General features: G+C 36.7%; 1 protein-coding gene across 1 annotated transcript in view; it reads left to right on the top strand.

Annotated features, from left to right (window-relative positions):
• The window catches only part of CEP126 (centrosomal protein 126), a 41,209-nt gene extending 23,702 nt beyond the window's left edge, over positions 1 to 17,507 (top strand). The window contains exons 6-11 of the mRNA XM_065678705.1: positions 4,412 to 6,545; positions 11,094 to 11,218; positions 11,508 to 11,595; positions 12,886 to 13,095; positions 15,512 to 15,576; positions 17,285 to 17,507. Of these exons, the coding sequence (XP_065534777.1) occupies positions 4,412 to 6,545; positions 11,094 to 11,218; positions 11,508 to 11,595; positions 12,886 to 13,095; positions 15,512 to 15,576; positions 17,285 to 17,392 (2,730 nt within the window). The 3' untranslated portion in view covers positions 17,393 to 17,507. The remainder of the gene's footprint in view (positions 1 to 4,411; positions 6,546 to 11,093; positions 11,219 to 11,507; positions 11,596 to 12,885; positions 13,096 to 15,511; positions 15,577 to 17,284) is intronic.
• The last annotated feature ends 256 nt before the right edge of the window (positions 17,508 to 17,763 follow it).

The raw sequence follows: 17,763 nt of genomic DNA, 5'->3' as shown, positions 1-17,763 counted from the left end.
CTTTCAGGATGAATGTACTGGTCAAATAGTTTGTTGGGTTTTTTTCTCTGATGCAACAGCTCCAGTTCATTCAAATCTGTCAACAGTCTGTATTAGTGAATGAGGAATAAACCAGGAAGACAGATTCTGAGATTTCTAGAAGATGAAGAAACACTTTCCTTCATCAGTTATTCTTAGCCTCTTCCCCCATAAATCAGACTTTGTTGGAAAACTTTTCTGAAAAGAATAATTTCAGGGCTTTAAGTCTCCTCATTAAGACCTTAACATCAGTGAGAGGATTAGTTATTTGTTTTAAAATGGAAAAAAAATCTCTGAGAGATTTTCCATTTCATTTCTGTCTCTAAAGTAACATCTAGAAACAGCCTCATCTATGAAATATTTTTTAAAACATCATTTTTCCTATAACCTGCAAATTTCAAAGAAGTGAAAATGGGTAAGTTTTACCTGAGCTCCATTCTCATTTTTTCTGATAGCCAAAATGACATTGAACATACCATAGATAGTAAATAACTATGAAAGTTCTCATCAAATTATGTCTTTGGATTTTATATATAACATTAAAATGATTATTAGTTAAGCAGTTAAGAACTTCTAGAATTAATACTGCATCTGCATGCCCAATTTTTCTCCATTTTTTGCCTTATGACAGTTTTCAATTTTACAGTCCCATACTATTTTTACATAACCACACCAATTAAATTTGCGGGGTAGATGGAGCCTGCTCAAAAGAAATGTATTAATGGCTAGAAACAAAAAAGGGACTAATACATTGTGGTGCTCTGCTTCAACATTTAATGATTTTAATGGTATTTGAAAACTAGTGTTACGAACTCCACTCCTGGAGCTGAATGATTAGGTTAGTCTGTGAGAGTCAGGCACCTGGAACAGAGATCCTGACAAGCAGCACTCTGAGTACTGAGATGCTGAATTAATAAATAAAAAGCAATGGAGAGAACCGGTTAGCTGAAAACATGCTTCTACAGAGTTCTGTACATTTACCTCAGGACTTCAATAAAAATGGAAGTCAGAACTTGAAGCCCTGAGATTCAGTGTTCAGATCACTTTTCTTTTAAAATCATTCAGTACAGCATGGCTCACTGAAGTGCCTGAGTGCCTATGGGATTGGAAACTTGAGTTCTTTTTATCCCAAGAAGTTTGAACCTGTATTTCTAGCACCCTAGATGTGGATTGGGTCCTTTGAAATACTCAGGTTCATAGAGAGCTAGTTTCTGTATCATAGATAGCTTGGGGCGGGGAATGAGGCACCTAGGAGTCAGCCAAGTAAAGACTAGGGGTGTTGATAGGAAGCTTTTCTGTAGTCATCCTACACCACTATAGCTGTTTTGGTGTGATTGGCACAGTATAATGGATCTTTTGTGTAATATAATCACCAAAATCCTTTCTGAGTGGCATTTGCTTTATTGGCCAGATCTTCTGTAAAATCAATACTGTGTAGTGCCATGTACATCATGTTTTCAAAACTTGCATAGGAAAAAATATTTATTTATTTACTTATTTACAATATTTACAATTAGTATCATTTATTCATGTATTTTTTATTATATATTCATTAATATAATTAATTCTTTAAAAAATACCATTGGTATCTTTTACTTCGCAAGGAATCTCAAATGTAACATCCTATACACACACATATAACACACAAAAATTCCTGCAAATAAACCAGTCAGAATGATCAAAAATAGCAAGTAGTGTGAGAGGTGAGGGGCCTGGGTTTTCAGAGTAGCTATTGTTTTTCTTCATTTATCTTCAGAAGAGTGTTCCCGTTCACCTCCTGGAACTGTGAACACTCAGCACTTCCTTTACAGAAAATGTCAAATATACATATAGCAGCTCTTTAGCGTAATAGCATCCTGACAGAGTCCTTTGGCAGAAAATTCACTTGTCAGGTTTTCTTAAAATTTTACTTGTCGCGGTGCTGTTCTTTCATTGGTGTAATGAAAGATTTCTTAGACTCGTGCTTTCTCAGTGCTTTCCTGGAATGAAATGGCTTGACACAGCTGTTCTAAGTCTTGAGACGTACAAGTGACCTCTTTAACTACTTGTAAGTGTTCCCTTTCCTAGAATACCAAGTATGTGAGCAGGCTGGGTTTAGATTTCATGCAGTAGGACATAAAATAATGCAGGCAACAAGCAAGGCAATAATTGTACTTGTATCGCACAAAAAATAAGCAAATCCAGAAAATGGATAATACACTCTATGAACATTTTTGTTTCCTGTAATATTCTCACAGACTAAATCAAATTTAGTCATTGGGATTTCCAGGTTTATTTCCCTATAGCTATGGACCACTAGAAAATGAATAGTTCTTGAATGCTTGTTTAGGTCTGCAGAAGTAGTTCTAGTTATGAATTTCCACAGAAAATGTGACATTCATTTTCATGACAGAGGAGGCTAGAAAGGGAAATAATATATGTAAATATTTTAATGAGAATGGTAAACATCTTTAATGCATGAAAAGATGAAATTGTGTGATGCAACAAAATAAATGTAAATGAACTTTTCTTGCACCCTCCATATTTACCAGTTTAAGCTAACCTGCTATCAGAACAGGCTTCTTAAAATCATCCTTACAAGATTTTTCCCGTTTAACTAATTTAGGAACACATTTAGCTATGCAGGTGCAGCTTCCAAATTAGACAACAAGTAAGCCTGACACCTAGAATTTCTTTTTACTGTTCTTTTCCCATCTGAAAATTTCAAAGTTTGTTCTTAAATTTGGCCTGATATAGAAAACTGAGCATATGCCTTTTCCTTGATTGGTGAAGTTCAAGCAGAGTTTAACAATGTAATTTAGCTAAACATAAAGGTTATTAAATAACTAACAAAGCATTATTTATTCTTTTCTATTAGAAAGACACTAGTTTGTACCTTTATTTTGAAAACGTGCCCTAAAGGGAATTTTCCCTACACTTGGTTCTTTGTTCTTCTATTTAGTTTCTTTATATCAGATCGTAACTCTAATGGAAGACTTCACCACCCTCTGAATATTTAGTGCAAGATAAGATTTAATTCAATCATAAAAAAAGTCTTTCAGGACTCAATAAGCTTTTTTTTTACAATTTAAAATAATTGTACAGCTATGAACTATGCAATATTATGGTCTAACAATTTTATTAGAATTTAAAAAAATATATTTACTATGAAAATGTGTTCTCATCCACTAGTGAACTGTATGCACTCTTTGGTAAGTTTTCTAAGTGTTAATTCTGTCATAATTACTAGCAGATATATAATCACTTACGTAACATGCAAGTGATTACCTAACAGGCTAACAGATTTTGCTACTTGAAACATTTTCCATTTCAAGTCATTAATGAAAATAAGAAATCTTAATTGTATAATATTGCATACCTAATTCAGCTTCTCTTAGTTCTTCATGACATTTTTTTCCAAATATGTTTTAAAATCACTTATCTGTTGAGTTCTGTGGAAGTGAACTTTCACAAGAGAGAGTGTATGCGACTGTGAAAATAGTTGGTATGCTTGTTTTCCTTTATGTTTATTTCTATTTTGAAATCTTGTACTTTCAAAGCCATGTATTTTCAACAGGGTCAGGCATCTCCGTGTTTGGGTGGAGAAGTAATAATGAAGAAAATGCCTGTATGGTACATACATAATGTTGTCCCAGTGGTAGTTCAGATGGCGCCAGTTACTCTTATTCATCCCTGCATTAAAGTTCAACAAAGAAGTTGGGGAAGTAGATGGGACTCACATATGCCCTCACAACTAATCTGTCTTCTTAGGTCAGATGGTATTTCTTTCTTTCCGAAAGATGAGAAGCAGGGGTTTCACCGGGGAGAGGTGTTAATCACTATGATTATAACAGCTGAGAGGTTTTTTCTGTGTTTGCCAAGACCAGGCTTAAATCTTCATCACTTGTGACACTTCGTATGAAAATAATCGTATTCAGTCTAGTATTATGGAAAAGTTCCAGTCTGGGGTAGACCCGCTACCAAATCTGCCCTGATTTTCATGGATTCTCTTCTATTTTGTAAACTCGTTTACGTACCCTTACAGAGTACAAGATGACACAGAGTGCATCCTGTGTCATAGGGCAATCCAGAAACAGTAGTGTTGTTCAGAAAAATCTTGTTTCTTTTTTGATATTGTAGAATTTGTATAAGATTTAGAATTATAATTGTTAAACTTATGCAGCTCTTTCCTCTGAATGTCATCCCCAAACTCTACCATTTTCTTTTGCAATTGAACATGGGTAAATTTTGACTTGATGGAAGCATTCATGGTGCTATGACGCCAATTTGTAAAAATACCAGGCTCAATATTGATTGCATTTTAGCCTTAGCTGTCATTAAGGAAAAAAAATAATATCAGCAAAAAAAACATTCCTGTTAAATGTAACAGTCTGGTTTTATGCCTGTATTTCAGAATTTTCATCAAGAAGTCAAGAAAATAGATGATTCAGAAAGCGTGTTAAGCCTCGACAGTCTTGAGGCTGGAGAACAAAGTGGAAATTACACAACACCAAGTGAATCATCTTTGACTACACCGTGTGACTGTACCCTCTACAATCCAGAAAAATCACAGACCAGGAATAATGGTTTGCTTTATACAGCTCAAAGTACTTCTTCTACAAATATGCATCTAAATAATTGTCTGAGAAATGTAGCTTCGCAGTACTACCACAACTTACCTACTCATGATCTTTTAGCTAAACATAATGTTCTAACTCCTGCTGAACATGTAAACACTTCAGAAGAGGAATCAACTGCTTCTGACAGATCTGGAAAAAATACTGCAGAGTTCTCTGCCTCTGGTAAGCAGGAAATCTCTGTAAGTAATATGTTTAGCTTTCTGCAAAATATAAAAGAAGAAAGAAGCAAGCCGTCTTCTGGAACCACTTACACATTAGCCACTGGTCATCCTGTTTTGAATCCCAGCAAAACCTGGGCCAGCCCTGAGTCTATTCCAGGAGAAGGAGTTCAGGATCTGATGCAAGGTCAGAGTTTTAAAATGACCCCACAAAAAAGAAATGCATCTGTGCAAACCTCTAGTCAACCTATTGCAACATCTAAAATCTCATTTCCTAATCAGGGATGTTCCACTGGCATTCCCAGCACAGCTGATACATTACCAAAGGACAAAAACATCAGTATGGAGTTTTTAAAATATACCTCAGGAAAAACTACTGAAACAAAAGAAGAAAATATTAAAGGTATTGATTACATTAATCCAGGATCATCTTTATTTCAGGGCATACCAAATGCCTCAGTTCTGTGTGATGTTAAGCAACAGAATAACAAAGAGGAAGAAAATGGAAATACGGTTGAAACTGTGTCACTGCTGTCTGATACAGAGTTCAGATCTGGCACTCCTGCACAGCACAAAAACCTGAAAAACAATATTCTTGAAAGAAAAAGAGAAAAGTTTCTTGGAAGTATCTTAAAGAAGGATTGTAAATATGAACCCAGTCATTTCAAAGCTGTGGTTATGAACCACGGGATCACTTTTGGAGTGCAACACATGTCTTCTATAAGAGACAGTTTAGAACTGGCAAAAATTAAAAAGAAAAGTGCAGAAAATGACAAGCACAATAGAAAAATCAAATGGTGTGATCAAATTAACCAGATAATAATGGAAAATAATGAAAAATGCTATGAAGAAAACACCAGTGAAATATCTTCTGCACAGCTGCAATATGTTCAAGCTATAAATAATGCTCCTAAGACTAATTTAAGTATTGTTGCTCAACCTTCAAACCCGATGTTCATAAAAAATCACCAGGAAAACTCTCATATATCAAAACCAAATGTTAATACTGAAGAATCAAATAGAGAATGCACATCTCTGAATATGTTTATGTCTACTGGATCTGTTTCTGCAAAAAAAACCTGGATAGTGTCAAATGATGAAGAAAGTAAACCCCCAGTATGTAGTAATAATTCTAAAATTAATGAAGGTAATCGACTGAAAAATAGGGCAAAAATAACTAGAATGACAATATCTGCAAGACCCCAGCCAAGATTTGTGCCCAAGAAGAAAACAGGCACTATAATCCAACCGCAGCTGGCTGCAGAAACCAGCAAAACTCGAAAATCTCCAGGGAAATTCCTAGCACCTCACCCACCATCCGTACGTCTGCCGGGAAGCAGAAGTGGTGAAAATGCAGCCAGCCCTGGGTGTCAGCCACTCCTGCCTTCAAGGCTTCCAACAACCGCTACAAGCAGGAATGATTTAAATGAAAGGCATGTTGTGTTAGCAGATGAGGTTTTAAATAGAAACGGTACAGAATACAGTCAGAGTATTACTTGTCATTCTGACTTGTGCACTGTGATTGCTACACCTGGCTGCAGCGTGGCTAAGCACGGACCTTGGGAAAAAAATACTTGTTCTGCAAATAGTGTTCAGACAAGCGCCTGTCAGGATCATTCAATAGCCTGCACTGGAAGAAGACCTCTTAACACAGAAAATGGATTACATCTCCATCATATCCCAGCAGCTGGAAAAACAAGTACCTCCTGGCAAGTAGTACATAGTGCCCAAGCTCCAAAAGACGCTACTGGTAAGAGTCATGTTTCTGGGTCTGGGGAGGGGGTATGTTCAGACAAAAAATCTATTTCAGTTACATCATGAGTTTGTTTTCAGTTAAAGCATCCAGACTTTCATCCATTCACACAATATAGCCAGTTTTAACAAGTTTTCACCATTTGTCATTGTTATTTCTATTCTAGTGGTGCCCAGAGGCCCCTCAAACATTGATAGCCATTTTTAATAGCTTTCTACAATATTAAATGAAAAGGAAGTATTTTCCCTGAGATTATATTCCTGACTAATGAGCAGATGTGACAGGTGCTCTAAGTAATTATATAGAAGGAAGTGACTAAGTTTATGAGCAAGTTTTACAAGGTAACTGAGAGTTGTAGCTTCTTGTCCAACAGTCACTGACACCTGAGAGTGAGAAAAGTGCATATCTGCCACGTTTTTCAAATGCTGACACTGTAAATGCCTAAAATCATTACATTTTAGTCATAATAATACAGTTAATGCTAAAAAAAAAAAAATAAATGTAAGTCGCTTCTAACAGATGAATTTTGCTCTGCTACAAAGTTTGATTCATAAAGAATTGTAAGAAAACTGAGGACCAATCTTGCCTTTTATTAAAAGTTAATCTTGGGAACAATATGATGCAGAGATTGATTGGTGAGATAGAGGAAAGAAGCATAAGAAATTTGGGAAGAATAAACTTTAATCTCCTGGGGTTTACATTTCTAAATAGGTTTCATGCTTTTTGATTTGCCTTGTTTCTTCTCTGCCGCCTAGCTGTATTCTGTGCCTTGGGCACTGATGGCACCCTTGTGCTTGTAATTTGAATGTTGTATGCTGATTTGCTTCCTTCTGAGGGCTGCAGCTTGAGGCAGAGCTCCTCAGGGCAGTAGACCCTGCTTGAAGGTAAAGCAGCATTCTAAACCACTTCACCTTACTGGGATCACCCTAAGGATTGGCCATGCAGCTCAAAGGTACTTTCTAGCAAAAGTGAATAATTCCCATAGCTTAAAAAAAACAAACAAACAAAAAAAAACAAAAAATCCAAAACAAAAACCAAACCAAAACAAAAACCAAACAAAAAAAAAAAAACTCAAACCGAAACCTAAATTTAATCTACAGTAATACACAGCTTTAAGTATGGAGCAATTCAAAACAGCTCTGTTGTTAAGAGCAGAGGCAGGTAAATATTCTTGGCCTAAAGCAGGGGTGGGAAATGAGAAATGTTATCTGCTTGTCCATTCCAGTTCAAAGTCAAACAGATGAGCTTAAGATATGCGGGGCTCCAGTTAATACATTTGATTTTACATTGAAAATGAATGGAGTCTTGCATTACCATGCCTTGCCTCCAGCAGAGGTACTTGCCTCTTGATGTCCTTATTTGCACATCAGATAAATGCATCAGGAAATGTACTGGGTCAAAGTTGTGGGCACTACAAATACTGTCTTCACTGCAACTTAAAATGCTACATCCCCAGTGTCACACAGCTCCAGCTCTTTTAGAGGAAGAGTAACCTCTTTTTAAGATTTGGATGGGGAGCCTGCACTCAGTATCTGCTTAGATTTCATTTTGAAATTCGTCTTTATTTTAAATATGCTAATAACTCTTAATGACTTGCTATTATTTGTCCCACTGCCTGCAAATGCACATAGATCACCACAGTAGTTGCCCTGAAGTGCTTGCTATAAGAGCCTGAATGTGGCACTGTTCTTGAGTAAAATACCTGCTGTGGTACTGTTACAGAGTTCAGTGAGGTCTGTGAGGACCCTGTAGAAAATGTGATCTGTTGCAATGCTTGGAAAAATGTACAGAAAGCAAAGGTCAGAACAGGATGAATAAATAAAATTGTCATCCATGAGAATCTTCTTTAATTGGGCTTTAAGTCATATGTCTTCTTGCTGACACATATACTGTATCTGGATGTTACAATTATTTTTAATATCCTTTGGTGTTCAGTCAATAAAGTGCTTTAAAAAATATGTTTAACATTTACCCTGTATCAAATACTAGACCAATTCACATATTTCTAGTTAAACAAAGATAGAATGCTCAGCATCTCATGAACTTAAAGATATTATTGCTTATTATATTTCTGTCTTACATTTCTCAAAGGAGTCTTTTCCCTGGCATAGGTCTATCATGTCTTGAAAACGACTTAAATTAGGTGTTGATGCATATCAATAGAGCAACTTTTAATTTTATTTTTCAGAAAAACATGTGATCATTAATATAAGAATCATAGAATCAGTGAGACTGGAAAAGACCTTGAAGATCAAGTCCAACTTTTACTCTGTGGTGCCAAGGCCACCATAAACTATGTCACTAAAGGCCTCATCTACACGTTTTTGAGCACTTCCAGGGTCTTTGTTTCCACCACTTCCCTGGGCAGACTGTTCCAATGACTGATCACCCTCTCTTTTTCCTAACATCCAGTCTAAACCTCTCCTGGCACAGCTTGAGGCCATTTTCCCTTGTCCTATCACTTGTCACTTGGGAAAAGAGACCAGCCACATTTTCTTTCTCCAACCTTTTTTCAGGTAGTTGTGGCGAGTGACAAGGTCTCTCCTGAGCTTCCTTTTCTCCAGGCTGAACAACCAAAGTTCCCTCAGCCTCTCCTCATCATACCTGTGCTCCACACCCTTTACCAGCTTTGTTGTCCTTGTTTGGACCCACTCCAGCACCTCAATGTCCCTCTTGTAGTGAAAGGCAGAATTTTCTTCTTTGCTTCTTTTAAATTTTTCCCTATATTCAATACAATGTGATCACATTTCTTCCCAGGTGTTATTCAGCACCATGTGCCACATTACAATAGTTCGCATATAACTAATGTCAACCTTTTAAAGCTAGCGTGTCCCATGTTCCCACTGATGGCAGCAGCCATATGACTCTAGTTTCAAATCTGATTCCAGGATCAAGCAATTGTTTTCTTTTTCTGCAAACAGTAGGAATTTTGCTTTATTAAATAGCACCAAAATAACAACAAAGAAATAAAATTCTGTTGAAATCACTGAAAGACCTCTTGGTCTAATTATGAACTGTACATTAAACTGCACATCTAAATATTCATTATGTAACTAAATGGGTAATTTATCTTCCCAAGTATAAATCATGTAACTGCATTTACAAATCAAGTAACTGAACTGAGTTTACAAATGAGAATATAACATCTCCTTGGATATGTGGATTTCCCACTTGCATATGAAAATGCTGATTTACATCTCCATTTATATGCATGAAAGTTTAATTAAGAAATTACTTTTGATTTTGAAACTTGTAGCTTTATTTTTGAAAAACGTATTATTACACCAGACAAAACTGAGATAAAAGTGAGGTATAGTGTCTAGGATAGACCTCTACAGCCAAGGGAAAATGCAACACAGCAGTGCTGTCATGAAAATTAGTACAGAGATGGATAAATTAGCAAGATTACCTGTAGAACCCCAAGATGTAGAAACTAAGGTTTTGAACCATGACTTGGCATTCAAACCACACCTGTGAGGCCACACCTTGAGGACTGTGTCCAGTTGTGGGCTCCTCAGTATGGGAGACATATGGACAGACCAGAAAGAGTCTAGTGAAGGACCACAAAGATCAAGAAGGGACTGGAGCATCTTTTCTAGGAGGAAAGGCTGAGATCTGGGACTGTTCAGCCAGAGAAGAGAAGGCTCAGGGGGATCTTATCAAAGTCCATAAATATCTGAAAAGAAGGTGCAAAGAGAACAGAGCCAGCCCCTTTTCAGGGGTGCCCACTGAACAGACCAGAGGAAAACAGCACAAATTGAAACACAGGAGGTTCCCTCTGAGCATCAGGAAGCACGTTTTTTACTATAATCATGACGAAGCACTGGGACAGGTTTGACCAGATTGGTTGTGGAGTCTCCAGCCTTGGAGATGCTCAAAAGCTGGTCCTGGGCAATCAGCTCTGGGTGGCCCTGCTTGAGCAGGGCTGTTGGACCAGATGACTTCCAGAAGCCCATTCCCACCTCTGCCATTCAGTGATTCTGTGAATCAAATAAACTGTGTGAACTAGTACATTTTCTGCACAGTGTGATCTTAACAAATGTTGAATCTACTGTGATATACAATATAGCATCTTGGCAACAGGCATTTACTGTGTTGGACTTTAGACTTTATGACTGTTCTCTAAATGCATCTGATTTTCTAAAACATTAGGGTTTGGGACATTATTTGATGTTTGTTGTATCACAGTTCACTGTTCTTTCTTCCTCTTACTTGGCAAGACCACTTTGTATTTTTGCACAGACCATCTTTATTATCTGGGATTCAACACTGGCCTTCACTTAACCTGCTTATAAATGTCCACATATAACTCACATCTGTATCATGTAGTCCTATGCTAACTGAAATTAAATACACCTTAGATGTGCCTGTTTTATCTCTTTTCACTATAAGAAAATACATTTAGTGAGATCAAAGGTAAACATACTCAAGCTGAACATCTAAATTTGGACAGAGATGTTTACTCAGCATTATTAGTTTTGTTACTCCTATCTTTATCATGTTTTTACATATTTTTGGTTTTCTTTTGTATGCATGTCATTTAAGGTGTCACTCCTGTTACAAGAAAAAAGGAGGTTTTTGACAACCATGAAAATAAACATAGAGGTTTTCCTGAATACAGAAGACAAAGTATAGCCTCTCAAAGATGGAAGCCTACTCATCGTGTACAGGTAAATATTAAATATGATAAAAAATAAAAAGCTTATTTATCTTGGAAAAGGAGAGAATTTCAGGAATATCGAAGATTTGTTCAGTGTCACACAATTTTGAATCAATGTGTTTGGTCAACTTGCTGTCACTGCTAATGGAAAGAGTAAAACTAGCTAGAATACATCACTATATTAGTATACACTAATATTTTTGCACTTGAAAGCAATTAGTAATATGAAATAATAAATAAAAATATTCAGAAAGCAGTATAGTTACATTATACTTGAAATATTATTATATTTTTAATAGAATTTGCTGTGTACTGTCCAGGTGAGTCCTGTTCAAACTACATTTGATCCAGTACAAAACAGGAATAACACCTACAAGTCTGATGAAGGTATAGTAACACATCTTGCTTCAATTCTTTGTATATATAAAGCAATGATCTAATATATCCACTGCGTAACATCACTTGTCTCTTTTGGTATATCACAGAATCAAAGAATAGTTTGGGTTGGAAGGGACCTTAAAGCTCACCCAGTTCCAATCCCCTGCTATGGGCAGGGATACCTTCCACTCAGCCAGGTCTCTTCAAGCCTCGTCCAACCTTGAGCACTGCCAGGGATGGGGCAGCCACAGATTCTCTGTGCAACCTGTGACAGAGCCTCACCACCCTCACAGTAAAGAATTTCCTTCTGATGTCTAGTCTAAATCTGTCAGCTTAAAGCCATTCCCCCTTGTTCTGTCACTACATGCCCTTGTAAAAGCCCCTCTCCAGCTTTCTTGTAGGTCCCCTTAAGGTACTGGAAGACTGTTATCTCTCCAGAGCCTTCTCTTTTCCTGTCTGAACAAGCCCAACTCTCTCAGCCGGATCTCATAGAAGAGGTGCTCCAGCCCTCTGATCATCTTTGTGGCCTCCTCTGGACTCACTCCAGGAAATCCATGTCCTTCTGGTACTGGGGATCCCAGAGCTGGATGCAGGGCTGCAGGTGGGGCCTCACCAGAGATGAGCAAAGGGAGAGAATCACCTCTCTGCTGGTCACACGCCTTTTGATGCAGCCCAGGATACACTTGGTTTCTGGTCTGTGAGAACACACACCTGGCTCATATTGAGCTTCTTATCAACCAGCACCCCCAGGTTCTTGGGCTGTTCTCAATCCATTCTTCACCCAGCCTGTACTGGTGTTTGGGATTGCCCTGACCCAGATGCAGGACTTTGCACTTGTCGTTGTTGAACTTCATGAGGTTTGCACTGGCCCTCCTCTTGAGCCTCTCAGTGATTCTAAGAAAGGGTAGTTTGTTGTCTAGACTCTTTTTTTTCATGGAAATGTAATATATGGCATCATGTGTCATTATATTGATGGTTTTATAAATGTATTGCAACATATGCTCAAATTTCATTCCATTGCTCTTTGTATCACATGTAACTGTATGAGATGGACAGTTATTGCTTGCCATCATTACATATTTCTGAAGTCGGTAGAGCTTGCTCCAGTGCCAGTTGTAAGAAACATGACTGATCTTAATTATGTAGTTTTCTAACATATCATGCTTCTTGGTTTTGCCACCTTTTTGATGTTTTAATGTGAATTTTGTGTGTTTCACAGACCTATAGTAATGACAGCAAGCAGTATATTTAAAAATCATGAGCTCTTCTTGTTTGAAGTTACCCCTGTAATCTCTTCAGTTTCAGATAGCACCATTCAGTTTCTCATGGCAGAAACACTAGCAAGTGGACCCCTCACAGAGGATGAAATCCTGGCAGCCTTAGGAAGTGTGCAACCAGCCAGCTGGTCCTTACTGCCTAACAGGGCTCCGTGTCCAGGCATGAGTGCACTTTCAGTAGAAGAAATGAGGATTTTCCAATCTCTTGATTGCCTCAATCAAAGGCTACAAAGTAAGTCTGATAATAAAGAGGATCCTGCATCAAGTAATTATGTAATTTTATATTTTGTTATCATAGATTAATTTGAATTGAAAATATGAATGCTATGATAGAAATTTTTTCTTCTATTTTCTTATTGTTATTATTATTTATTAAATGCAGCAAACAGTAGATCAAAGTCATTAAACCTTTCTTAAAGTAAATTAAATTAATTTAAAATAATGATGACTTTGTCATGGTCAAAAAAACCTATTCAAAATGTGACTGGAGGACACCTTCAGAAAATGGCTTAGCCCAACTCTAGCTGTTGTTACTAACAGATGTTTGTCAAAATAGTTCTTTAAATGTTTTTCAGATGTATCAGCCTCACTTGGGAATCTGTTCCAATACTTATCTGTCTCTTTTTTTTTTCAATTATTTTTGCAAATAATTGTCCTTTATATTACATATCTTGTCTTTTTGCAAATGTATCCTTTATAATGAATGGATTTTCATTTTCTTCTAGTTTTTAGAATGTTCATCTTCTCTGTGAATTCTTAAAGATAACAGATACTGAGTTCTGAGATTGCTGAAGCCAAATCTGCGTGTTTAAATGGAGATCACTTGCGCAACTATCTTAAAAAGTCAAACTTACCGAAGTGTTCTCCAGCCTGTTCTTTCCCTTTGCCAGGCTGATTTCTAACCTGCTGTATTCTGGTGCTTTTTACATGAGGTGTCCCTGTCACAGCTTTCATTTTGCTGCAGGGTATGGGGGAAAGCCTGTACTTGTTCTTGATAGTTACTTCTCTCCAGTGCTTAGTTAGCTAGCACTTTCATTTGTATTCCTATTGTAACTAGCATACCCATAAAACAAACTTCTATCGTCTTTTGTTACTCTATCTAATGGTTAATATTTGCTTTGATCTACATGATCATGTGGGTCTTTGATAAACACTGTAATTGATTTGACATAGTTTCTGTATTTCTGTGCTCCATCCTGTATTAGAAATCAGAGGGACCTTGTGACTTAGTCCATGTGGTCTCTCCATTGAACTGCTTGGCTTCCCATATATCCTTGGAATAACTTCTTCTTGCCATTTCTGCAGTTTATGGAACTGCCAACTCTCCTGAATTTTACATTTTCCTTGGACTATTTTCATATGAAATATTACATGCCAATTATTGGAATTTATAAGAGTCTGCTTCCTTGAAGTCCACTGATTTTATTTTATTGTTCTACTACTTTTCCTTCTAAGCTGCACCATTTCATGACCAGATTACCCAAGTTTACCCCCTTATTGACTAGAGTCAAACTAAACCAGGGCTCATTAAGATTCTGCACACCATCCATACATTTCTACATCAAATTTTGAATGGCTTGACTTTGAGGAAAAGTGTTTCAGTTTCCTGTAAACTGCAACAGCAGAGTAAAAGGTTTTTGCAGCTGCTTAGAAACTTTCTGCAGCTGTAGCTTACAATTCCTGTTCCCATCAAAGTGCTTCAGAATTTCATTACATCATAGCTCATAGTTATTGCTTCCAGGCAAATAGAAGAGAAGAATTCTGCCTTTTGTCATTGAGGAGTTGTATGATGTGCTTGGGTTAAGAAAGTAGATATGAAAAGAGAAACACAAGAAAATAGAAAATAAACTGCTGTGTAAATAACAGAAATGAGAAATAAATAGAGGCAAAGGTAAATGTCGCAAAAGAACTGGAAGAAAGAAAGCTGGAGTTTGCAAAGTGTGCAAAGAAAACATGAAAACTGTAAAGAACATGAAACAATGAAAGAATCATAGGAGTTAACTGATTGCAAATGAACTGTGAAAATGAATGTAATACATATATATATATAAAAGTGTAACTCATAAGTTTAATTAGATTTCTTAATTATTCAGGGATTAAAATTGGTAGTAAGAAGCTGGGAAATTTTATAGGCAGACTTATAGGACATGTAAGGACATGTAAGAACATAGCTGTTAGTAAGTAAAGTGTTGTAAGTACTTTCATGTCATGTAAGCACATTACCTTTTTAAACCACAACCTTTTTGAACCCCAATTTTTGGCTTTGTTTTCACGTTACAAATTAAGTGGTGAAAATTGTGTACCTTAATAACGGTCCTTTTAATGAATAACAGTTACTCATCAACCCGTCTAAGTCTGGAATTTTTGCTGCCAGCTTAGGGTGACTGCCATTCTTTTCTCTAGCTTTACATTTTTTTCTACTGACACTAAATTTTATGTTCAGATAATAATATCTATCTGCAAGTCTTAAAAATACAGACACAGCGTATCCTTCAGCAACTGTTGGTAGGGGAAAAAGGAATAGTGCTGTTAAACTCCATTTTGACAATGTTTAGGAAGTTTTGTGTTGAATATTTGACTATGAATCATATTTCTATTGTGTATTTGGTTTACATCATATTTATTATTTACTTTTATGCTATTTTTAGATGTTCAAGAAGCCATTGCTAGAAACCTATCTGCTTCAAATATTTTGCAGATAATCACCCCTTTAGTAAGTATCTGATTTAAGTATGTTCAGCTTTCACTCCTACAAACTGACTTCTTGGCTTATTTTATAAGAAAAATAAAATTGAAAATATTGACTTCAATCTGTTGATTGGGCTGACATTTTCATTTTCATATTTATATTTATATTTATATTTATGCCACAAAAGAAACCAAGTGCATATGAGCTTTGTAATACTGTAAACAGACTTTAGATTTCTATCAGACTGCCTCATGCCCTGGCTTCATTTTCCTTTTGGAATCTGAAGACACTTGCAAAGTCCAGGAAGTTCCAAGAACTTCTGAAGAATAATAACTTAGCATGGTCCATTTAAACTATATATAGCTCATAATTAATTTGTATTTCTTAATAATGTAGGGAGGAAATGCGGAGTGATGCATGGTGGTGTATAAAATGATTGGTAATACAGTGAATTCTGACTTTGACCTGTAGATATGCCATGTTCCATAAGTGACAGGTCTTACCTTTCTTCAGTTAGTGTTTGCATTTTATTTCATATATGTCAGTTTGAAACAAAATAATCATGATATTTAGAACATAAAGAACTGAATAGGCAGATTAGTGCCTGAAGTATAAAATTTACACTTCAAATGTTCAGTTTATAATGCAGGAGTTAGTATTTCTAATTCTGTATTATCAGTCTCCTCTTTTACTATATATTTGTACCAAGGAAAAAATATAGACGGATGACTCCAAACTTCATACTTTATATACTTTCACATATTTCATTTACTGGATAAGCTGTTGCCGAAACTGCTAGAGAAAGTTCTCTTTATACAGAAGGCTTTTACCACTTACTGAGTCTGAGACTGAAAAAAGCAGAAAGAATCCAGGCTTCTACATTCAAAACGATTGCCTTGTTTGAAGTGGGACTCTGAAAAGAACACAGCATATAATTTCCTCTTGTCTTGTGAATCCTAGTATTAGCTGTGATTTAGACCCTCAGCTTCAGCTCCCCTGACTCCTGTCTTTTAAATTTAATTCTTATGGCTAAACAACTTGTGAATTTCGTATTTTTCAGCAATTAGTGTAACACAACTACCTTTATTGGATCTGTGTTTTACTAAAACATTTCCCAGCTTTCTTCATACCCTGTCCTACTTAAAAAAGAGATGTCCCCTCCCCGCACCACCCCCCCACCCCCCCCCAATGCATTTTCCTGGCTTTCGGTAGTCAGACTTCTTGGCTGGCTGGTCTGAGACAAAAGCTTTCTCCTAATTCTTCATCTACAGGATCTTTGATTCATGAATAAGATATAAACAGTAGACATTACTCAGGCTGTCCAGTCTCTGGAAGTGTAAGTTTTCTGATGGACATTTTAATCCCCTTCATTCCCTGCAAGTATATACTTGAGCGTTTAAACTCAACGTGCAGTAATGTATGTACTGGTGTACAGCTGTACATACACTTTCAGGTCCCAGGCACTGGCCTGCAATTCTTCTTGCTGATAAGAGCAAACTATTGTCATACAAGTTCCCAGATGCAGAAAAAGTATAGCTGGCTGAGATTTCATCAAATCTTCTGCTGGGAGAAGCAAGGAGATTTGAAATGTTTACTTCACCAAGAGAGCAACCTGCTTCAGCTCTCCTAATTTCAGAACATCAGCATGAAGTGTAGATACTCACTCAGTAACGTGTGAATGACAATTGTATCCTGTAATACCAACCCCTTGTTATTCTCTGTCTTATTATAGAGCGTTCAGCAGTGTATCTCCTCCCCTTTGGCACACATGGCGACAGCCTCCCGGCAGTACCGCAGTGCCTCAGGTAGCAATCGCCTGCAGCTGTGTAGAAGATTCTGACAGTGTCTGCTCCAGGATATTGCGTGTTGACGTACTTTCTATGTAATGTGTGTACCATCTGACACTATAAAATTAGCAACAAAATAAAGACAAAAGCAGTAAAACAAGTAATGAAGGTCAATTGACTGGTAAGCACTTCTAGGATAATTAACTTTATTATGCACTTTACTGTAAAATCAATTTAAAACCCGTCTGCATTGTTAAGTTGGTTCTAGATTAGAGGCCTTATTTTTAGTTAACTAACATGATACCTAAATCTGTAAAGTTAGTTAGTTGCTAAGGAGTGGTAACTTTTAACTTGCTCTCTTTGCCCTTCCTCTGCTGTTTCAGTACAAAGTAGATAAACATTGAAAAAACTGTAGAAGGTGTAT

This window comes from Lathamus discolor, chromosome 4, assembly GCF_037157495.1.
Source record: "Lathamus discolor isolate bLatDis1 chromosome 4, bLatDis1.hap1, whole genome shotgun sequence".
In the NCBI taxonomy this organism is placed as follows: domain Eukaryota; kingdom Metazoa; phylum Chordata; class Aves; order Psittaciformes; family Psittacidae; genus Lathamus; species Lathamus discolor.
The sequence above is the reverse complement of the archived record's forward strand: the minus strand, read 5'-3'. Positions and strand labels throughout refer to the sequence as shown.